Source organism: Mustelus asterias, unplaced genomic scaffold, assembly GCF_964213995.1.
Source record: "Mustelus asterias unplaced genomic scaffold, sMusAst1.hap1.1 HAP1_SCAFFOLD_761, whole genome shotgun sequence".
Taxonomy (NCBI): Eukaryota; Metazoa; Chordata; class Chondrichthyes; order Carcharhiniformes; family Triakidae; genus Mustelus; species Mustelus asterias.
The window spans coordinates 22,501-47,023 of NW_027590709.1; the positions used below are offsets into that span (position 1 = coordinate 22,501).

Below are 24,523 nucleotides of genomic sequence, written 5' to 3' on the forward strand. Positions count from 1 at the left end.
GGAAATTCAGGTTCCAGGGTTTGACATGTTAGCCATTTCAGCAACATGTCTTCAAGGTGGGTTTTAAAATCTTTCATAGAATCCCTACAGTGCAGAAGGAGACCATTAGGCCCATTGAGTCCGCACCAACTCTGACAGAGTATCTCACCCAGCTGCTTCTATCTCTGTAACCCCCGACATCTAACCTATACATCTTTGATATTTCAGTTTCCTCCCACACTCCAAAGATGTGTGGGTTAGGTTGATTGGCCATGCTGGATTGCCCGTTAGTGTCAGGGGGACTAGCAGGGTAAATATGTGGGGTCATGGGGATAGGGCCTGGGTGGGACTGTTGTCGGTGCAGGCTCAATGGGCCAAATGGCCTCCTTCTGCACTGTAGGGATTCTATGATTCCTATATGGAAGGAAACTGGAGCATCCCGAGAAAACCCACGCAGACACGGGGAGAATGTGCAAAGTCCACATAGACAGTGACCCAAGGATGGAATCGAACCCAGGCCCCTGACGCTGTGAGGCAGCAGTGCTAACCGTGACACCCCACATCTGCAAGAAAGACAGGGATAAAAGGTAAAACAGGAGGAACAGCCGAAATGATTCAGGGCAGAATAGTTTCAATGATAAGAGGATGTGAGAAGTAAACAGGCAGCAGAGAACTTGAATTAAGAAACAGATGAAAAATTTAAAACCATAGTGAGAGTTGTGCATAGGCCCCCTGCTAGCAGCTGTGAAGTGGGAGACCATATAAATTCTGAGACTAGGCAAAGATGATACAAAGGCAGAGTAATTCTAATGGGAGATTTTTAACTTGCATAAAGATTGTGACTAACACTTCAGAAAAGTAGTGAATTTCTTGAGTGCAGCCGGGACAGATTCCGGCAATAACGTGTCATGGAACCAACAAGGGGTTAGGGATATTGGATTTGGAAACATCCGAGCCTTAGTTAACAGCTGAACAGTCATGAACATTTGTCAAACAGCAGACACAACATGGTCTGGTCATAACCTGTCCTGATCCCCCCCAACAGAGTTGAGGGGGGACTTCTTCTCTCAGAGGGTAGTGAATCTCTGGAATTCTCTGCCCATTGAAGTGGTGGAGGCTTCCTCGTTGAAAATGTTTAAATCACGGGTAGATAGTTTTCTGATCGATAAGGGAATTAGGGGATATGGGGAGCAGACGGGTAAGTGGAACTGATTCGCTTCAGATCAGCCATGATCTTGTTGAATGGCGGGGCAGGCTCGAAGGGCCAGATGGCCTACTCCTGCTCCTATTTCTTATGTTCTTATGTTCTTAATGCCGACACTATAGTTAAGAAAGCCCACCAACGCCTCTACTTTCTCAGAACACTAAGGAAATTTAGCATGTCCGCTACGACTCTCACCAACTGTTACAGATGCACCATAGAAAGCATTCTTTCTGGTTGTATCACAGCTTGGTCTGGCTCCTGCTCTGTCCAAGACCGCAAGGAACTATAAAAGGTCGTGAATGTAGCCCAATCCATCACGCAAACCAGCCTCCCATCCATTGACTCTGTCTACACTTCCCGCTGCCTTGGCAAAGCAGCCAGCATAATTAAGGACCCCACATACCCTGGACATTTTCTCTTCCACCTTCTCCCATCAGGAAAAAGATACAAAAGTCTGAGGTCATGTACCAACCGACTCAAGAACAGCTTCTTTCCTGCTGCTGTCAGACATTTGAATGGACTTACCTCGCATTAAGTTGATCTTCCTCTACACCCTAGCTATGACTGTAACACTACATTCTGCACTCTCTCGTTTCCTTCTCTATGAACGGTATGCTCTGTCTGTATAGCGCGCAAGAAACAATACTTTTCACTGTATGTTAATACAGTGCAGCCCCGTTGTAACGTGATGGTTGGGGTCCATAAAATGTTATCGCGAATGTTATCGGGGTCGCACTAAATCGGGGTCGCGCTAAATCACTAAACCGGAAAGAGCAAAAAAAAGGGTCCAATGATTCATCGCGTCATATCCGATTTCACGCTAAATCGGGGCACGTAAAATCGGGGTTCCACTGTACATGTGACAATAATAAATCAAATCAAATCAAAATCAACACAGTGTTAAGAAAGAAACGTGAAACAGCTACTTAGGACTCTAGATTTATCTAAGGCAGGCTTCAATGAGATGAGGCAGAGACTGTCCGCAGCACACTGGGGAAATCTTCAACGGGTAATACAGCAGAAGATCAATGGGAGGTGTAAACAGAACCAGTTAACGTTACACAGAACCAGTTAACGTTACACAGAACCAGTTTACACCTTCAAAGGACAAAAGTTCCACTTGCTAAAAAGACAGCCACGGACAATTAAAGAGGTAACAACACCTCAAAACAAGTAAAAGTGTTCGAAAAGGCAAAAAAACAACACAGATCCTGGCAAATATGAGAGATACGAAAGCAGAGAGACAGTGACAAAACAGATCGTAAGAGTTATAAAAAGGCAACGTGAAATAAAACTGGCAAAAGATATTAAAATTCACACCCAATGTTTTCACAATTAAGATAAATAAGGTGATCAGAAGCGATGTGTCTCCCTTGAAACCTGCTAAAGATGATGTCGCCAAGGAAAATAACAAACTGGGCAACATACTGAATAATTACTTAGTGTCAGTATTTATAACAGAGGAAGGGGTCAGCATGCCAAATATCCCAAGAAAACTATTATTGAACAGGGAATCAATAAAATTAACGTAAGCAAGATAACAGCAATGGATAAATTAATGACATCAAATACCCCGGACCAGATGATTTCCATCCCAAGTGTTAAAGGAGGTCGGTGAGAACATTGCGGATGTCCTAACTACAACCTTCCACAGTTCTCTCGATTCAATAAAACATTCGTTAGGATTGGAAAACTGCGCACGTCACTGTGCTATTTGGGAAAGGACAGAGCGAGAAACCAGAGCACTAACCACCTGTAGATTTAGCGCTTTTTGTCAGGAACTTACTAATCTGCAGGACATAACTGCCCTGGAATGTCAAGCACACTCGGATTGCCACTCTGCGTCTTTTTACATACACTGGCATGTAGCTGCACCTTTCTTGCCCAAACCTCCGAGATTTGGGGGTGGGGCGGGGGGGGTGCATCTATGGGGTACACACACACACACACCCTGAGTACAACAACCAGTCAGAAGTTACAAGCCTATAATTAAGGAATCTGCTTTAATTATTTGGAGAGGTGACTAAAGTCATAACATGACTTGGGGTTGCATTGATGGCAGAGTGGTTAGCGCTGCTGCCTCACAGCGCCAGGAATCCCAATTCGATTCCCGGCTTGGGTCACTGTCTGTGTGGAGTTTGCACATTCTCCCCGTGTCTGCGTGGTTTTCCTCTGGGTGCTCCAGTTTCCTCCCACACTCCAAAGATGTGCGGGTTAGGTGGATTGGCCATGCTGAATTGCCCCTTAGTGTCAGGGGGACTAGCTAGGGTAAAATGCATGGGGTTATAGGGTTAGGGCCTGGGTGGGATGTGGTTGGTGCAGACTTGATGGGCCAAATGGCCTCCTTCTGCACTGTAGGATTCTATGATTCTAAAGTAGTGAACAGGGTAGTCTCTGTCTGTTATTTATATGAACACAGTAAGAACTCTCACAACACCAGGTTAAAGTCCAACAGGTTTATTTGATAGCATGAGCTTTCGGAGTGTCGCTCCTTCATCAGGTGAAGAAGGAGTAACACTCCGAAAGCTTGTGCTACCACATAAACCTGTTGGACTTTAACCTGGTGTTGTGAGACTTCTTACTGTGTTCACCCCAATCCAACGCCGGCATCTCCACATCATTTATATGAACACCCAGAGGGTGTTTGATAAGATCCCTCATTAGAGACTGTCAGCTGAACTGAAGCTCATGGAATTGAAGACAAATGATTGAGTTGGTGAGGAAATTAACTGAGTGGCGGGAGACAGAGTAGGAGTTACTGTCTGCTGCTTGAACGGACATGATGTGACCAGTGGCGTTCCGCAAAGGTCGGTGTTGGCACCTCAACTATTCATTAATGAGTTTGATGATGGGTTGGGGAGCCACATATCTAAGTTTGTTTGACACAAATAGAGGACGTTCGGTAAACAGTACAGGTGGGAAACCTAAAATTACAAAGCGGTGTCATTGGTAGATCGTGTGAATGGGCAAAACTGGCAAATGGATTTCAATATAAACCAATGTGAAGTCATCCATTTTGGATAAAAAGGGTTAGAACGGGTCATGTCTAGATGGTGAAAAGCCAGAAAGCGTGGAGATCTTCACAGGCTTGTGGGAGGGGTTCCAGATACACAGATTGTTAAAATGACACATGGAATCAAAAACGTCAACAGAATGATGGCCTTTCTATCTTGAGGGAGAAGTCATGCTTCAGCGATGCAAAGCCCTGGTTAGGCCACAGCTGGAGTTACTGTGCACAGTTCCGGGCTTGTGAAGGGTATATTGGCATCAGAGAGAGCGATGTTTAGATTTACCGGAATGATACCTGGACTTGAAGAGTTAAATTGCGCGCAGAGATTTGTAGATGCTACAATTTAGAAGGTTAAAGGATTACTCGATAAAAATGTTCACGATATTAAGGAGAGGGTGAATGTAAAAGAAAGCAGTTTTAGCGGCTGGGGAGAGATAATGTGGTCAAAAACTAGAGGCAGGTCGTTCTGAGGAGACGAATTATTAAACACTCACACACACACACACACAAAGGGCGATAGATGTTTGGAACTCGGCACAACATCGTGGGCCGAAGGGCCTGTTCTGTGCTGTACTGTTCTATGTTCTCTCTCCCACAATTGATGCCAGATCAGTTGGTAATTTTAAAAACAAGATTAATAAATTTTTTTGTGGGGCTAAGGCATTGCCACTCAGTAACCACACCCTCCGAGTGCATTATGTGACGACTGCATCTCCACCAATGTTAATCAACTCCCTCCTGGCCCTGTCACCATCGCTTCACAGTATCACAAGGCAGATAATCACTAAGCAAAGTGCATTTGACATCCAGTGATACTTATTAAAGAGAGCACAAACAAACAATCTGATAGTAAATGATGATTTCAACATTGAAAATTAACAATGCTTCTTTTTTTTTGCAGAGTACTCCCTTGCAGCACATCATTCAAACAACTGAATAAAGTCTCATCACAATCAGGATACAGTGGGAGATTTATATTGCCAGTGAGTGCAATGTGCTGGCAGCAGGCAAGGTGCATGTGCACCATCTGCTGGCTGGAACCATGCACTGCAAGACACAGCAGCCAGATCATAGAATCATAGAATCATAGAAACCCTACAGTGCAGAAGGAGGCCATTCGGCCCATCGAGTCTGCACCGACCACAATCCCACCCAGGCCCTACCCCCACATATTTACCCACTAATCCCTCTAACCTACGCATCTCAGGACTCTAAGGGGCAATTTTTAACCTGGCCAATCAACCTAACCCGCACATCTTTGGACTGGAAGGTGCAGCTTGATATCTGGGTCAAGTTCACGACCAATGATGCATTTTAGAAAAGAGTTCATACTCTGGTCTTGTGAAAAATAAAATTGCGAAATAAATCAGTTGAAGGGTCTTAACTCCAGCTTCTCGCAATGGAACCATTTATTTCCCCCCCCCCACCCCACCCCACCCCCCACGAGTTAGATGGAGTGCGTGGGAGACTGATTTCGGGCATAAACACAGTAAGAAGTCTAACAACACCAGGTTAAAGTCCAATAGGTTTATTTGGTAGCAAAAGCCACACAAGCTTTCGAAGGCTTTTGCGACCAAATAAACCTGTTGGACTTTAACCTGGTGCTGTTAAACTTCTTACTGTGTTTACCCCAGTCCAACGCCGGCATCTCCACATCAGGGCATAAACGCCAGCAGGGACCAGATGGGCCACATGGCCTGTTCTGTGCTGTGAATTCTGTGTAATATAGAATGAGCTGCAATGTTTAATTTTCAGCTACTGAAAAATACTCACTTCTATAGTTGATCAGCTTCAGTTAACATTCTACCCTCTCGCCTCCGAATACAAGGTTATCCCATAGGCTTCAGAATGAAATCCAGGCTGACACGCTCACTGCAGCTTTGTGAGAGCAAGTAACCCAGCAGAAAGCAGAGAAACCTGGGACTTAACCAGCCTGTATTGTTCAGTAACCACTGATCCATTGAGGAACAGAGGAGCTGAGGGGGAGGCATTCAACCCCTTGGTCTGTGATATAGGCACAGGGGGAATCCATCCAGCCACTTGGGCTTTCCCTGCCAGCCCATGAGATTGTGGCTGATCTGCACTCAACCCCATTCTTCCACCTTTATTCCAGATGTCTTCCCCACAAAAATCAATCAATCCCAGTCTTATAAACTCCAACTGAGACCCAGCATCCACAGTGTGAGAGGCAGACTCCTCGATATTTCCACTGGCCTGTGTGGAAAAGTAGTTCCTGATTTAGAATCAAACAGTGCAGGAGGAGGCCATTCGGCCCATCGAGTCTGCACCGACCACAATCCCACCCAGGTCCGATCTCCATAACTCCATGCATTCACCCTAGCTAGTCCCCCTGACACTGGGGTCAATTTAGCATGGCCAATCCACTTAACCCGCACATGAGCAGTCTGGGAATGGAGGGATACAAACGAATGGTCTAGTTGGACCAATGAGCGGCACAGGCTTGGAGGGCCGAAGGGCCTGTTTCCTGTGCTGTACTGTTCTTGGTTCTTCGTTCTATCTTTCAACTGTGAACAAAGAACAAAGAACAGTACAGCACAGGAAACAGGCCCTTCGGCCCTCCAAGCCTGTGCCGCTCCTTGGTCCAACTAGACCAATCGTTTGTATCCCTCCATTCCCAGGCTGCTCATGTGACTATCCAGGTAAGTCTTAAACGATGTCAGCGTGCCTGCCTCCACCACCCTACTTGGCAGCGCATTCCAGGCCCCCACCACCCTCTGTGTAAAAAACATCCCTCTAATATCCGAGTTATACTTCGCCCCTCTCACCTTGAGCCCGTGACCCCTCGTGAACGTCACTTCTGATCTGTGAAAAAGCTTCTCACCGTTCAGAAGGGGAGGAAACCGGAGCACCCGGAGGAAACCCACGCCGACACGGAGAGAACGTGCAAACTCCACACAGAGTGACCCAAGCCGGGAATCGAACCCGGGTCCCTGGCGCTGTGAGCCAGCAGTGCTAACCGCCGTGCCGATTTCACTCCTGAGTGGCCCCCATCTTGTTCTAAATTCTCTAACCAGAGGGGTATAGTGCCTCTAAATCCATCCCACAAAACCCCCCCCAAACCCCAAGCAGAGCTGATGGCTAGCTGAATCCCGGAGTTCTGGATCGTACCTCGAAGCGGAACAGCTGGCAAACTTTGGCTGGTTGGGAGAGACTCCCAGGGTCGCCAAACCAGGAGCTGTCTCCTGCGCAGGGGAGGGCGGCACTGTCTCCTTGGCCTGTTGCTTCTTCTCTTTACCAGTTTCCTTGTACTTCAGACTTGCTCGATGTTCTGCCAGCAACTCGTCAAAGGCAAGCCGACGGCCCGCCACGCTCCTTCTCTGAGTCAGCGAGTGCGTCTAACACAGAAAGAGAGAGACAGAAAGTTCATCACCTGTTGATACCGAGCAAAGAGGACAGCTTGCATTTATATAGCGCCTTTAAACATCTTCACAGGAACATAAATCAGGACAAAATTTGAAATGGAGGCCCACAAGGAGATATTAGGACAGGTGCTTGGTCAAAGAGGGAGGTTGCAAGCTTGCCTTACAGGAGGAGAGTGAGGTGGAGAGGTTCAGAGAGGGAATTCCAGAACTAAGGATCCAGGCTGCTGAAGGCCCAGCTCCAAGGGTGGGGTGATTAAAATTGGGAATGTTCAAGAGGCCAGAATTGGTGGAATGGAGATATCTTGGAAGGCTTGGGAACGAGAGAGGCAAGGCCCAGGAGATCGGAAAACAAGAATAAGAATTTTAGACTTGGGTGGAGTATATCCACTGGTACAGTATAATTGGGCTGCACTGCCTGTTTCTGTGTTGTATTCCCTCTGTAATTATAAAGTGTAAATGGTGTCAAACTAGTTGCATCTGAGTCCGAGGGTTCAAGTCTCAATCTGAATACTTCAGCACATAATTCAGACAGTACTGAGGGAGTGCCGGACTGTCAGAGGGTCGGTACTGAGGGAGTGCTGCACTGTCAGAGGGTCAGTACTGAGGGAATGCCACACTGTCAGAGGGTCAGTACTGAGGGAGTGCTGCACTGTCAGAGGGTCAGTACTGAGGGAATGCCACACTGTCAGAGGGTCAGTACTGAGGGAGTGCTGCACTGTCAGAGGGTCAGTACTGAAGGAGTGCTGCACTGTCAGAGGGTCAGTACTGAGGGAGTGCCGCACTGTCAGAGGGTCAGTACTGAGGGAATGCCGCACTGTCAGAGGGTCAGTACTGAGGGAGTGCTGCACTGTCAGAGGGTCAGTACTGAGAGAGTGCTGCACTGTCAGAGGGTCAGTACTGAGGGAGTGCTGCACTGTCAGAGGGTCAGTACTGAGAGAGTGCTGCACTGTCAGAGGGTCAGTACTGAGGGAGTGCCGCACTGTCAGAGGGTCAGTACTGAGGGAGTGCTGCACTGTCAGAGGGTCAGTACTGAGGGAATGCCACACTGTCAGAGGGTCAGTACTGAGGGAGTGCTGCACTGTCAGAGGGTCAGTACTGAAGGAGTGCTGCACTGTCAGAGGGTCAGTACTGAGGGAGTGCCGCACTGTCAGAGGGTCAGTACTGAGGGAATGCCGCACTGTCAGAGGGTCAGTACTGAGGGAGTGCTGCACTGTCAGAGGGTCAGTACTGAGAGAGTGCTGCACTGTCAGAGGGTCAGTACTGAGGGAGTGCTGCACTGTCAGAGGGTCAGTACTGAGAGAGTGCTGCACTGTCAGAGGGTCAGTACTGAGGGAGTGCCGCACTGTCAGAGGGTCAGTACTGAGGGAGTGCCGCACTGTCAGAGGGTCAGTACTGAGGGAGTGCTGCACTGTCAGAGGTGCTAGACTTCAATAAAACTTTAAACTGAAGCTCTGTCTGTGGATTCCATGGCATTTTGCAAAGAAGAACAGAAAGTTCACAGGGTGTTCTGGGCGGCACGATGGGACAATGGTTAGCCCCGCTGCCTCACAGTGCCAGGGACCCAGGTTCAATTTCAGCCTTGGGTGACTTTGTGTGTGGAGTCTGTACATTCTCCCCGTGTCTGCATGGGTTTACTCCCGGTGCTCCGGTTTCCTCCCGCACTCCAAAGATATGCAGACAGATGGACTGGCCATGCTAAATTGCCCCTTAGCGTTCCAAGGTTAGGGGTGGGGTGGTTAGTGAGGTAAATGCATGGGGTTACAGCGATAGGACGGGACGGAAGGCTAAGATGCTCTGTTAGAGAGCTGGTTCTGAATTGAAGGGCCGAAAGGCCTCCTTCTGCATCATAGACATTCCTCCCTCCATCAGAAACAAAAACAGAATTATAGGTCAGTCATCTCATTGTTGTTTATGGGATTCTGTTACATGTAAATGGCTTGAGCAGTACAACAACTGCACCCCACACACAATCTCAGTGTATTTGAGTTGTTTGAGAAGTGCGGGAAGGTGCCACATGTGTTGGTGACTCGCTGGCTCAGTAAATGGAGAAAATCTGAAAATCGATCTGTACCAATGATGCCAAACTCCTGTCTCAATATATTCCCATTTTAAGAAACAGTTGTATCATTTTTTTTTTTAAATGGGGTGTCTGCTCTGAGCAACACGGGCAGGTTCACAGCACTTCAAACATACAGGGTCTTCATCCTGTTCAAACTCACAGGCCGTCCTAATCTTCAGATTCTGATGTTAGGAACAAGTCAGAATTTAATCCCCTGGATTGAACCATAGAATTGCTACAGTGCAGGAGGAGGCCATTCGGGCCTTCGACCTGCACTGACTCTCCAACAGAGCACCCTACACAGACCCCTCCACCCACGCATTTACCACGGCTAATCCACTGAATTTACACATCTTTGGACACTAAGGAGCAATTTAGCATGGCCAATCCCCCTAATCTACACATCATTGGAGTGTGGGAGGAAACTGGAGCACCCGGAGGAAACCCATGCAGACACGGGGGGAACGTGCAATCTCCACACTGAGATGTCACCCTAGGCTGGAATTGAACCCGGGTTCCTGGTGAGGCAGCAGTGCTAACCACTGTGCCACCACGAAGGTTGCGTGCGTTCTGTTGTTTTGGAATTATGTACCCCTTGTGACAGAAAAACACAAGAAAGTGATGGGCAGGAAAAGACTAATGTCTCCATCAAGACTGTTCCGTTCCACACCACAACAACCATAACATCCAGAACAAAAGTTTCTTCCCTCCCTCCCTCCCTCCCTTCTCAGGAGAGGCAAAAAAAAATCCCAAGGCCAATAAGGGAAAGAAACCCAATGGAAAAGTCCTTTTGGACCCCCTCAGGTGATCGATGCTAATCCAGGTGATCACATGGACCGAGTGTTATCCATTAAAAAAACAAAAAAAAAAGCTTTTCTTTTCTCGAAATTATATTGCTAACTCTTAAAATGGATCCGACCACCGAGCCCTTCAAATTATTATTGCACTTTATTTCCAGTCAAAAATCTGGGTGTCTAGACATTTTAAACCCAGTAACTGAGCCACCTGGAAACATGGAGGAAGAAACTGAAGGTGAAGGTTGAGACAAAGGAGAGAGACGAATTACCTTACAAGTTAGCGACCGTGTGCAGTGTTTCTTGGTGTCTGGGTCCATGACTCCGCAGTGTTTATTGAGGTCGCTTTCTTTCTCTGCTGACAGATTATATAGAGGTTATACCGAATAACAGATGTTTCCTGTTAAAGGCTCTGAGACACCTCAGGACTTCCCCTCCCACCACACAAGCACACACCAAAAGTTGCAACTTGGAATGAGTTCTACCTGATGCATTTTCCAAGAACTTTTCTCAAACTGTAAGATAATCCGATAGAGCGGGAGGAGAATTTTTTTTCCCAAACAGTGAAGGGGCTGGAGGAGGATCCGTAATCCTCAGCGCGGAGAGGTTCGTGCAGTGGTTCCTGTGTTACTGAACCATTCAGTAACAACTACATTTATATAGTGCCTTATATAGGGCGGCACAGTGGTTAGCACTGCTGCCTCACAGCGCCAGGGACCCGGGTTCGATTCCCGGCTTGGGTCACTGTCTGTGTGGAGTCTGCATGTTCTCCCCGTGTCTGCGTGGGTTTCCTCCGGGTGCTGCGGTTTCTTCCCACAGTCCGAAAGACGTGCAGGTTAGGTGCATTGGCCATGCTAAATTCTCCCTCTGTGTACCCGAACAGGTGCCGGAATGTGGCGACTAGGGGATTTTCACAGTAACTTCATTGCAGTGTTAATGTAAACCTACTTGTGACACTAATGAATAAACTTTAAAATTCAACAAGAACTATTATCAAACATAAATCTGACACCAAGCCACTTGAAGAAATACTGCAGGTGACCAGAAGTTTGGTCAAAGGTAAGTTTTAAGGAGTGTCTCAAAGGAGGAAAGAAGAACAGAGAGGTGGAGAGGTTAGGCAGGGAATGAAAGGGTAGTTCCTATTCTCTGTTAGCTAGTCTCAGAGAGAGCCCCATGACAGTGCTTCCTGTTCCTGTCTTTATCCATTGATCCACAACGGAAGGTGATTCTGGATGGAAATAGAACACAGCCCAGCTGTGACAACCTGAGGGTAAAATGTCCTCTTGTTGACCTTGATTCTTCACTGGAGGACAGTTCTGCAGGCTGGGTGTGTTTGAAGGAGACAGTGTAGAGGGAGCTTTACACAGACTCCATCTACACTGTTCCCATCAAACATACCCACTCTCCACTGACACAACTGGCCATTCTTTCAGTGCTGGCCAAGACAGCTGATTTTCTGAAAAGTATTCCATCAGGCCCAGTCCTGCACTCCCTCAACCACCACACGCGCATCTTGCAGACGGATTGTGGAACAGCAATCAGAGGAATGAGTTTCCTTCCACCGCATCATCCCACTACTGCCATTCAGCTGAAGCCAGATAACCCCATGCAGACAAGAAGTAAAACACATTCTGGCATTCCTCTTCACAGAGTGGTACATACGGCCACTGAGCCATCAATAAGCAATTGTTTGATATCAAAAAAGAAACACTTGAAACCACAATACATCCTTTGAGAAAGAGACAACAAGTATGTCACATCATGTTTGAAGGTTCTTTATGGCAAGGCCCTCACACATACCTGGAATGCATTACGCTTTCTGAAACGGAGATGTTTCAATTGTGATGGAGAATGGAAAAATCCCAACTATGCAGAGAGGTCAAGGGTGAGAGTTCACTGTATGCACACTGATTTGAGCTATGACATTCTCCAGTTTTCTCCCCCTGCCTCCCACTTAGCCTGCTTGTTCATCTTTCAACTTTTCCCATTGCATGAATTTTGTGTTTGCAAAGAAACATTTCATATAGTTACAGAATGGATTAGATACAGAGTAAACTCCCTCTACATTGTCCACATCAATCACTCCCAGGACAGGTACAGCACGGGGTTAGATACAGAGTGAAGCTTCCTCTACACTGTCCCCATCAAACACTCCCAGGACAGGGACAGCATGGGGTTAGATACAGAGTAAAGCTCCCTCTACACTGTCCCCCATCAAACACTCCCAGGACAGACACAGCACGGGGTTAGATACAGAGTAAAGCTCCCTCTACACTGTCCCCCATCAAACACTCCCAGGACAGGGACAGCATGGGGTTAGATACAGAGTGAAGCTCCCTCTACACTGTCCTCATCAAACACTCCCAGGACAGGTACAGCACAGAGTTAGATACAGAGTAAAGCTCCCTCTACACTGTCCCCCATCAACCACTCCCAGGACAGGTACAGCACGGGGTTAGATACGGAGTAAAGCTCCCTCTACACTGTCCCCATCAAACACTCCCAGGACAGGTACAGCACGTGGTTAGATACAGAGTAAAGCTCCCTCTACACTGTCCCCATCAAACACTCCCAGGACAGGTACAGCACGGGGTTAGATACAGAGTAAAGCTCCCTCTACACTGTCTCCGTCAAACACTCCCAGGACAGGTACAGCATGGGGTTAGATACAGAGTAAAGCTCGCTCAGTTTACTCTGTCTTTCACCTTATGTTGGAAAACACTTCTCCTGGAAGCAGTTCAATGAAGGATATTATTAAACTAGAAAGAGTGCAGAAAAGATTTACTGGGATGCCACCGGGACTTGATGGTTTGAGTTATAAGGAGAGGCTGGATAGACTGGGACTTTTTTCACTGGAGCGTAGGAGGCTGAGGGGTGATCTTATAGAGGGCTATAAAATAATGGGGGACATAGATCAGCTAGATAGTCAATATCTTTTCCCAAAGGTAGGGGAGTCTAAAACTAGACGGCATAGGTTTCAGGTGAGAGGGGAGAGATACAAAAGTGTCGCGAGGGGCAATATTTTCACACAGACGGTGGTGAGTGTCTGGAACAAGCTGCCAGAGGTAGTAGTAGAGGCGGGTACAATTTTGTCTTTTAAAAAGCATTTAGACAGTTACATGGGTATGATGGGTACAGAAGGATATGGGCCAAATGCGGGCAATTGGGACTAGCTTAGGGGTTTAAAAAAAAAGGGCGGCATGGACAAGTTGGGCTCTACACTGTTCCCATCAAACACTCCCACGACAGGTACAGCATGGGGTTAGATGCAGAGTAAAGCTCCCTCTTCACTGTCCCTCATCAAACACTCCCAGGACAGGTACAGCATGGGGTTAGATACAGAGTAAAGCTCCCTCTACACTGTCCGCATCAAACACTCCCAGGACAGGTACAGCACGGGGTTAGATACAGAGTAAAGCTCCCTCTACACCGTCCCCATCAAACACTCCCAGGACAGGTACAGCACAGGGTTAGATACAGAGTAAAGCTCCCTCTACACTGTCCCCATCAAACACTCCCAGGACAGGTACAGCACAGGGTTAGATACAGAGTAAAGCTCCCTCTACACTGTCCCCATCAAACACTCCCAGGACAGGTACAGCACGGGGTTAGATACAGAGTAAAGCTCCCTCTACATTTTCCCCTCAGATCAGTCTGTATCTAACCCGCATTTCATCTGTTTGGGAGCATTAGATGCTGATGCAATGTCTGAATGCAGCGATTTTTTAAACTGCTCCAGCCCCAAGTATAAACTTCATTGACCTCAATCCTGAAAATACAAAACAAAATAAATTATTCACATCAGTTTTAAAGATAACAAATGAATGTGCACCTTCTATCCACCTTCCTCCTCTTCCCAAGATTATACGGTAATTGTAAAACTCACCCATGGTTCTCCTGTGAATTTTATGGCTGTTTCTCCTGTTACTGAGTGTTGGCTCCTCCAGCATGGGTGACCTCTCCCCTTTCCCGTTTTGAATTACCGGGACAGGCAGGAGCGGATCGGCCGCCTTTGGCATTGCAGTCGCTGTCATAGCTTTTGCCGCGGGATCAAGGGCGGGAGCCAAAGTGGGTTTGGAAGGTGGCGAGGTGGGGTCGGAAGGGGACAGGGATACAGCAGGGAGCTTGGAGCTCAGTTTGATGCAGGAGCTGTCTGCCTTTCTCAGAGTTGGGATCTTTTCCAGGTTCACCACAGGAACAAACAAGCTGGAAAGGAAAGAAAACATCAAATTTGAATTAATAAATTCCAGGCACCTGGTTAAATCCAAACTCATTCCACATGAGCCTTCAGTTTGAGTACCAAGAGGCTATTCAGCCAGATGGGCAACTACAGCAGTGCTCAATCCTTGCTTTGCCCAATATCCACACGCATGCAGATTCCAGGAGGATTCCCAATAGGAAAAGAATTAAAGGAGTCTTTCGGAACCTGCAGCAAGAGTTCTCATAGAATCCCAACAGGCATCAAGTCTGCACCAACCTTCTCCAATAGGCCATCTTTCCCAGACCCTACCCCATAACCCAATGTATTTACAACACTAATCCCTATAATTTACACATTTTAGGACCCTAAGGGACAATTTAGCACGGCCAATCCATCTAACCTGCACATCTTTGGACTGTGGGAGGAAACCGCAGCACTCGGAGGAAACCCACGCGGAAAAAGGGAGAACATGCAAACTCCACTCAGTCATCCAAGGCTGGAATTGAACCTGGCATTGTGAGGTAGCAGTGCTAACCACTGTGCCGCCCCTAATTGTTTAGTGGGTACAGACACTGTGAAACTAGACACACCAAAAAAGTCAGGTTCGACTCCTTGGTTCTTGAGTGAGGGCCCTGACATCAGATTTCCCCAATGTGAACCTCAGGCTGGGTTTAGGGTTTAAGGTTCAACATGTAGGATTGGGTTCAAAGTTTAGGGTTGTGGATCTGGGTCAACTAATGACTGCTGTTGAATAGACATTGGGATTGGACCGGACAAGGACCTGGCTTGCCCTTGATGCCCTCCACTGTCGAATAATCAGCCTGACATTGCCTCCCACATGAAGAATGACTACTGGTGTAACATACCAAAGAACAGCTGCAGCCATGAAACTGCACCTGAGAAGTAGCAAGTACCTTAAGGAGAATAAAGTACTAAACTGGAGAGTAAAATTAAAGTTACTCAGCACACTGCGCGCACTCTGAGACTTTCTTATCTGTAACCTTAGTATCAAGACTCCCTGGGAAAGAAAGAAAATGAACTGGGACTCCCAATACCAATTAGCATTTAGTGAATCTTGCTTGAAAGTTCCTGCCAATAATTATCGGGCTAATGTGCAATGCTACCCACAGTCAAATGGCCAGATGATGCTCACAGTCCAGATCTCAGCACCAAACTTTACGCCTGTTGCGCGGGTGCTAGTTCTTCGAAAGAGCTGTCCTATTAGCCACACCCCGCCGCTCTTTCCCCATAGCGGTCGCCTTTCCAAAATTTGCCCAATTTCCTTTTGAAAGGTACTCTTGAATCTGCTTCCACCACCCTTTCAAGCAGCGCACTCCAGATCACAACTTACAAAGTAAACAAAATTCTCTGCTTCTTCTGCTCGTTGCTTTTCAATCTGCGTCCAATGGCTACTGGTCCGTCTGCCACTGGAATCAGTTTATCCCCATCTACTCTATCACAATCCTTTGAACACCTCTTTCCAATCTCTCCTTAAAGGAGAACAATCCCAGCTACTCCTGTCTCCATATTACTGATGTCCCTCACCCCTGATTATACAGCAACAGCCATCCCTTTAAGTTAGAATTAAGGTTTGTCTTATCTCTCCCTTTCTGCTTAAATCACAGTCAAAAAGAAAACTGAATTACCACAGATTTTCTTTTGGTCCCTTTGAAGGCACTTCTAACTGTAGCACCTTGTTACTGGGGCTCTGTAGCTTCTCTTTGGAGGAACTGGTGCCATGGTTAGAGGTAACTGCAGTTTGGACACTGTTGTATCGCGATTTCTGTAGGACAATGGAGCTCGGGGAATTCAAGGCAGGAACTCTTCGTGACGACAGTTTGTTCAGAGACCCATGTCTTCTCTCTGAAAAGCGTTCAGGTTATTTAGATGCTCAGTTCAGCGGCTTCACATTAGACACACAACATGTAATCCGAAGAATGTGGGTTCAAATCCCACCATGGCAGCTTGATGATTTAGCTGCAGCCTTGGCTGAGTGGATACATTCTCTCACAGAAGGTCTTGGGTTCAAATCCCACTCCACAGAGTTGAGAGTATAAATCAGGCTGACCCTTAGTGTAGGACTGCTGCACTGTTCGTAGAAACATAGAAACCCTACAGTGCAGAAGGAGGCCATTTGGCCCATCGAGTCTGCACCGATCATAATCCCACCCAGGCTCTATCCCCATGACCCCATGCACTTACCCTAGCTAGTCCCCCTGACACAATTTAGCATGACCAATCAACCTAACCTGCACATCTTTGGACTGTGGGAGGAAACCGGAGCACCCGCAGGAAACCCACGCAGACACGGGGAGAACCTGCAGACTCCACACAGTGACCCAAGCCGGGAATCGAGCCTGGGACCCTGGTGCTGTGAGGCAGCAATGCTAACCACTGTGCCACCGAGCTGCCCCTTGTTGGAGATTCCATCTTTCAAGCAGGTGTTAAATTAAGAACCCAACTCAGTTTATCAGTTTATTTATTTATTAGTCACAAGTAGTCTTACATTAACATTGCAATGAAGTTACTGTGAAAATCTGCAGTCTTGAGTGGACAGAAAAGATCCCTTGACATTATTTCAAAGAGCAGGGGCGCTCTCTTTGGTATTCTGGTCAATATTTATCCCTCAATCAACATCACAAATACAGATTATCTAGTCATTCATTTGAATGTAGTTTGTGGGATCTCACTGTGCACCAATTGACTGCTGCATTTCCTACATTACAGCTGTGAATACATTTCACAGTAACTTCACAGTAACTTCATTGCAGTGTTAACATAAGCCTTACTTGTGACTAATAAATAAACTTTACTTTTAACTTTTTATTGACGATAAAGTGCTTCGATAAGCTTTGAGGTTGTTACAGAAATGCAAATCTTCCTCTCAAAGAGATAACCTGAAGTTAAAAAGCTGGTAGCTGGAAAAGTGACCAGAAAGCTGTTGGATTGTTGAACATTCACTAATGTTCTTTGGAGACGGAAAGCTGATCGGAGCCTGTACATGTCTCCGGTCCCACATCAATGTGGGCGATGTCTAACTGGCTCTGAAATGGCCGAGCAAAACCACTCGGTTCAACAATCACCACAACTTGCATTTATGTAGCAACCCACATCGGAAAACATCCCACCGTATTTCACAGGAGGGCCATTAAACAAAATCTGGCAGGTCAGGGGATATTAAGCCACATCAAAAGCTTGTTAAAATAGGCAGGTTTTAAGGAGCATCTTAAAGCTTGGAGAAGCAGGGAGGTTTAAGAAAGGAATTGGTTGAGCTTTGAGCCTCGGCAACTGCAGGCACAACCATCAACGGTGAAGTGATGAAGTCTGGGGATACATCAGAGTCATGATGTGGAGATGCCTGCGTTGGTCTGGGATAAACACAGTAAGAAGTCTCACAACACCAGGCTAAAGTCCAACAGGTTTATTTGGTAGCAAAAGCCACTACCTTTCGGAGCGCTGCCCCTTCGTCAGGCGAGTGGGATTTCAGTTCACAACAGGGCATATAAAGACACAAACTCAATTTACAAAATAATGGTTGGAATGCGAGTCTTTACAGGTCATCAAGTCTTAAAGGTACAGACAATGTGAGTGGAGAGAGCGTTAAGCACAGATTAAAGAGATGTGTATTGTCTCCAGACAGGACAGTTAGTGAGATTTTGCAAGCCCAGGCAAGTCGTGGGGGTTACAGATAGTGTGACATGAACCCAAGATCTCGGATGAGGCCGTCCTCATGTGCACGGAACTTGGCTATCAGTCTCTGCTCAGCGACTCTGTGTTGTCGTGTGTCGTGAAGGCCGCCTTGTCCGCAGCAAACTACCCAGCCTTCAGGAGAACAGTGACCACGACACCACACAACCCTGCCACAGCAACCTCTGCAAGACGTGCCAAATCATAGACATGGATGCCATCATCTCACGTGAGAACACCATCCACCAGGTACACGGTACCTACTCTTGCAACTCGGCCAACGTTGTCTACCTGATATGCTGCAGGAAAGGATGTCCCGAGGCATGGTACATTGGGGAGACAATGCAGATGCTACGACAACGGATGAATGAACACCGCTCGACAATCACCAGGCAAGAGTGTTCTCTTCCTGTTGGGGAACACTTCAGCAGTCACGGGCATTCGGCCTCTGATCTTCAGGTAAGCGTTCTCCAAGGTGGCCTTCACGACACACAACAACGCAGAGTCGCTGAGCAGAGACTGATAGCCAAGTTCCGCACACGAGGACAGCCTCAACCGGGATCTTGGGTTCATGTCACACTATCTGTAACCCCCCACGACTTGCCTGGGCTTGCAAAATCTCACTAACTGCCCTGTCTGGAGACAATACACATCTCTTTAACCTGTGCTTAACGCTCTCTCCACACACATTGTCTGTACCTTTAAGACTTGATTACCTGTAAAGACTCGCATTCCAACCATTATTTTGTAAATTGAGTTTGTGTCTTTATATGCCCTGTTTGTGAACAGAACTCCCATTTACCTGACGAAGGGGCAGCGCTCCAAAAGCTAGTGATTTTTGCTACCAAATAAACCTGTTGGACTTTAGCCTGGTGCTGAGAGACTTCTTACGATACATTAGAGGCCAGAAGTAGAGTACAGAGGTCCTGAAGGGATGTAGGGTTTCAGGAGGTTACAAAGGTAGGGAGTGATCCACTGGAGTTTAGAAGAGTGAGAGGGGCTCTCATACAAATTTATAAAATTCTAACGGGGTTAGACACGGTGGATTCAGAAAGAATGTTGCCGATGGTGGGGGAGTCCAGAACTAGGGGTCATAGTTTGAGGATAAGGGGTGTTTAGAACTGAGGTGTTCTAAAAGATCACCCAGAGGGTGGTGAATGTGTGGAATTCACTACCACAGAAAGTTGAGGCCAAAACATTGTCTGATTTTAAGAAGAAATTAGATATAGCTCTTGGGGCTAAAGGGAACGAGGGATATGGCGGAGGGAGTGGTAGAGGATCAGAATGGGGAATTCGATAATCAGCCATGATCAAAATGAATGGCAGAGCAGGCTCGAAGGGCCGAATGGCCTACTCCTGCTTCTAGTTTCTATGATTTGAGATCCAGGACAAGAATTTTAACTTCGAGGTACTGTGGGCCAGAAGCCAATAAAGGTGAGTGAGTGTACGGGCGAATGGGGGAGGGAGATTGGTGCGAGTTAGGATATGGGCAGCAGAGTTTTGGATGCACTCAAATTTACAAAGATTGCGAGGTGGGAGCCTGACCGGGGGTGCATTGAACTTGTCAGGTCTGGGGATGGCAGAATTGTAGGTGAGGATTTCAGCAACAGATGGGTTTGTAGCAGAGGTGGAGATGGATGACGTTACAGAGGTGGAAGTAGCCTGTCTTGTGACAGTAAAGAGGAGCAGTGGAAACAACACCAGTGCTGGGCTACTGTTGCAGTTTAACATGCCAAAAGCCATACATTGAATGGCTTTGGCTTGTTAGACTGCAACAGTAGCTCAGCGCGCACACACTACACACACACTACACACACACTACACACACACACAACTCTGGGCATTATGCAGTTGTTTGGACTTGTGTCACTGGATAATGGACGTGTTCCTAGGAGAAGAGAGCATTAATTTTATATTTGACAAAAACAAACTAAATCTGTCACCAATCTGAAGACCTTGAATCTCCAGCCAGATTCTGCAGGTTTGGGTCAAAACATCTTAAAAAAAAACTTTCAACATTTGGATCACCAGAGTTGAAGAACTAAATATTTCCAGTGCTCAGGACAGGTACAGCACGGGGTTAGATACAGAGTAAAGCTCCCTCTACACTGTCCCCATCAAACATTCCCAGGACAGGTACAGTACGGGGTTAGATACAGAGTAAAGCTCCCTCGAAACTGTCCCCCATCAAACACTCCCAGGACAGGTACAGCACAGGGTTAGATACATAAGAACATAAGAACATAAGAAATAGGAGCAGGAGTAGGCCATCTAGCCCCTCGAGCCTGCCCCGCCATTCAATAAGATCATGGCTGATCTGACGTGGATCAGTACCACTTACCCACCTGATCCCCATAACCCTTAATTCCCTTACCGATCAGGAATCCATCCATCCGCGCTTTAAACATATTCAGCGAGGTAGCCTCCACCACCTCAGTGGGCAGAGAATTCCAGAGATTCACCACCCTCTGGGAGAAGAAGTTCCTCCTCAACTCTGTCTTAAACCGACCCCCCTTTATTTTGAGGCTGTGTCCTCTAGTTTTAACTTCCTTACTAAGTGGAAAGAATCTCTCCGCCTCCACCCTATCCAGCCCCCGCATTATCTTATAAGTCTCCATAAGATCCCCCCTCATCCTTCTAAACTCCAACGAGTACAAACCCAATCTCCTCAGCCTCTCCTCATAATCCAAACCCCTCATCTCCGGTATCAACCTGGTGAACCTTCTCTGCACTCCCTCCAATGCCAATATATCCTTCCTCATATAAGGGGACCAATACTGCACACAGTATTCCAGCTGCGGCCTCACCAATGCCCTGTACAGGTGCATCAAGACATCCCTGCTTTTATATTCTATCCCCCTCGCAATATAGGCCAACATCCCATTTGCCTTCTTGATCACCTGTTGTACCTGCAGACTGGGCTTTTGCGTCTCATGCACAAGGACCCCCAGGTCCCTTTGCACGGTAGCATGTTTTACAGAGTAAATGTCCCTCTACACTGTCCCCATCAAACACTCCCGGGACAGTAACTGAGCTAGAGATAAGTTATAACAAGCAATGGAACAATAATTGAAAAGCACGGCCTATCCACTCAATGTATTTGCCCAAATGGCTATTTACAGAGTTTCCTCGGCCAATGATGAACCTTTCTCGATCCCAGAGCTTGTATGAGGGAGAGATCAAATTGAGGTATACAAGATGATAAAAGGTATGGATAAAGTAGACGTGGAGTGGATGCTTCCTCTTGTGGGGCATTCTTGGATGAGAGGTCAAAATCTTAGGATAAGGAGTGGCAAATTTAAAACAGAGTTGAGGAGAAACTACTTCTCCCAAAGGGTTGTGAATCTGTGGAATTCGCTACCCTGAAGTGTGGATGCTGGGATAGTGAGTAAATTTGAGGAGGAGTCAGACAGATTTTTAATTGGTAATGGGTTGAAGGGTTATGGGGAGAAGGCAGGAAAATGGGGATGAGGAGCACATCAGCCATGATCGAATGACGGAGCAGACTCGATGGGCCGAATGGCCTAATTGTGCTCCTATATCTCACGAACATATGAAGAGGTGAAATGCAAGTGACTTTAAGAAACTGTTTCCCTGGGATATCAGAATCTCTGATTGAGCACACAATTTGCTTCTTTGAAAAAAAAAACCCAAATGACAGGGACACAATGTCACTTACCACAGTGCATCTGGAATGCCTGAGGTTTAACTACCTGTCCACACTGGTTACACACCACCAGGAAGAACTCATCATGGGCTGGACAGTGACCAAAGATCGGCATATCTGAAACAGAGGGGAAAAGAGCTAGTCCACACATTGAAAACTGGGAGAGTGAGGGTGGGGGGAGAATATTCTGATCCCAACAACTCCATCGCACTTTCCGACTGCCACCACCACTCGTGACAAAACTGCAAAATTCAACTCATTCGGATACGAAAGTCACTGTGACATGTTTCATTCAGTTTCACCCAGCCCCGTTCCTTACCTTCTCTAATGAGCCTCATTGTTTCAAACTTCTTTCTCACATCCTTGCCACTATCCTCTGATTCTGAAATACAAAGACAAGAAATGCTCAGATTGTTACAATGCTTGGATGCAATCACCAAAAAATATAAATGAATGAACAGCACAGTAATGAATTAAAATACCTGACCTTTTAGTTGGCCGATTGGATAGGTAACTGGCTGTCTGATCGAAGACAGAGGGTGGCGGTGGATGGAAAATTTTTGGACTGGAGGCAGGTTGGTAGCGGAGTGCCACAGGGATCAGTGCTTGGTCCTTTGCTCTTTGTGATTTTTATTAATGACTTAGAGGAGGGGGCTAAAGAGTGGATCAGTAAATTTGCTGATGACACCAAGATTGGTGGAGTAGTGGATGAGGTGGAGGGCTGTTGTAGGCTGCAAAGAGACATAGATAGGATGCAAAGCTGGGCTGAAAAATGGCAAATGGAGTTTAACCCTGATAAATGTGAGGTGAGTCATTTTGGTAGGACTAATTTAAATGTGGATTACAGGGTCAAAGGTAGGATTCTGAAGACTGTGGAGGAACAGAGAGATCTTGGGGTCCATATCCACAGATCTCTGAAGGTTGCCACTCAAGTGGATAGAGCTGTGAAGAAGGCCTATAGTGTGTTAGCTTTTATTAACAGGGGGTTGGAGTTTAAGAGCCGTGGGGTTATGCTGCAACTGTACAGGACCTTGGTGAGACCACATTTGGAATATTGTGTGCAGTTCTGGTCACCTCACTATAAGAAGGATGTGGAAGCGCTGGAAAGAGTGCAGAGGAGATTTACCAGGATGCTGCCTGGTTTGGAGGGTAGGTCTTATGAGGAAAGGTTGAGGGAGCTAGGGCTGTTCTCTCTGGAGCGGAGGAGGTTGAGGGGAGATTTAATAGAGGTTTATAAAATGATGAAGGAGATAGATAGAGTGAACGTTCAAAGGCTATTTCCTCGGGTGGATGGAGCTATTACAAGGGGGCATAACTATAGGGTTCATGGTGGGAGATATAGGAAGGATGTCCGAGGTAAGTTCTTTACTCAGAGAGTGGTTGGGGTATGGAATGGACTGCCTGCAGTGATAGTGGAGTCAGACACTTTAGGAACATTTAAGCGGTTATTGGATAGGCACATGGAGCACACCAGGATGATAGGGAGTGGGATAGCTTGATCTTGGTTTCAGATGAAGGTCGGCACAACATCGTGGGCCGAAGGGCCTGTTCTGTGCTGTACGTTCTATGTTCTATGTTCTTATACCAGCCACCCTGCAACGTGTATCACCCCAGCCCCTCTGCAACATTTGTTCAATATTATATTCATCGTACAACACAGTCTGCGTCCACGCCAACTCTTTTAAAGTGTTATCCAATTCATCCCACTCTCTCCGCTTTTTCCCCTTGTCCTGTAAATCTTTCCAGTTCCCATTTAAACATTTCTACTGAAACTGCTGCCTGCTCCCTTTCAGGCAGTGAGGCTCCGATCTTACCTCGCTGTGGAAAATATTCTCATCTCCTTCCTGGTTCCTCAGCCAATTATCTTAAAACTGTTCTGTTCTTTATTCCACCAAATACCCCTCAAAGTTTTGAGACCCTCTATTAATTCTCCCCTCCACTTTCTCTGATCCGAGGAGAACAATTCCAGCTTCTCCACTTCCTCGACATCCCTGGTACAATTCTAGTAAATCCCTTCTGTACCTTCTCTAAGACACCCTTCCTCTGTGTGTTACCCAAAGTTGGACATGATGCTCAACTCAGGCCTGACGACTGATTTTTGTTTTAACACAGCTTCCTTGCTCCTTTACTGTATTCCTAGATCTTTGTGCCAAAAGTACCATGTGGGATTTTAACCATCTGTCCTGGCACTTTCAAAAATCTATGTCCACACACCTCTAGGTGTACCCCGTTTACATTTAAGTTTAAAGTTTATTTATTGTCACAAGTAGGCTTACATTAACACTGCAATGAAGGCACTGTGAAAATCCCCTAGTCCCCTAACCTGGGCGGCACACTGCTGCCTCACAGCACCAGGGACCCGGGCTCAATTCTAGCTTGCGTCACTGTCCGTGTGAAGTTTGCACGTTCTCCCCGTGTCTGCGTGGGTTTCCTCCCACAGTCCGAAAGACGGGCTGGTTAGGTGCATTGACCCGAACAGGCGCCGGAGTGTGGCAACAAGGGGATTTTCACAGTAATTTCGTTGCAGTGTGAATGTAAG

The 24,523-nt window shown here is 46.8% G+C and overlaps 1 protein-coding gene across 1 annotated transcript in view; it reads right to left on the reverse strand.

Moving 5' to 3' along the window:
• LOC144487383 (ataxin-7-like protein 1) overlaps nucleotides 1-24,523 on the reverse strand; it is a 50,930-nt gene that overhangs the window by 12,378 nt on the left and 14,029 nt on the right. Inside the window, exons 2-7 of the mRNA XM_078205471.1 lie at nucleotides 22,304-22,366; nucleotides 21,997-22,101; nucleotides 16,277-16,493; nucleotides 14,316-14,635; nucleotides 10,702-10,784; nucleotides 7,323-7,549 (exon numbers count right to left, since the gene is read on the reverse strand). Coding sequence (XP_078061597.1) covers nucleotides 7,323-7,549; nucleotides 10,702-10,784; nucleotides 14,316-14,635; nucleotides 16,277-16,493; nucleotides 21,997-22,101; nucleotides 22,304-22,366 — 1,015 coding nt within the window. The remainder of the gene's footprint in view (nucleotides 1-7,322; nucleotides 7,550-10,701; nucleotides 10,785-14,315; nucleotides 14,636-16,276; nucleotides 16,494-21,996; nucleotides 22,102-22,303; nucleotides 22,367-24,523) is intronic.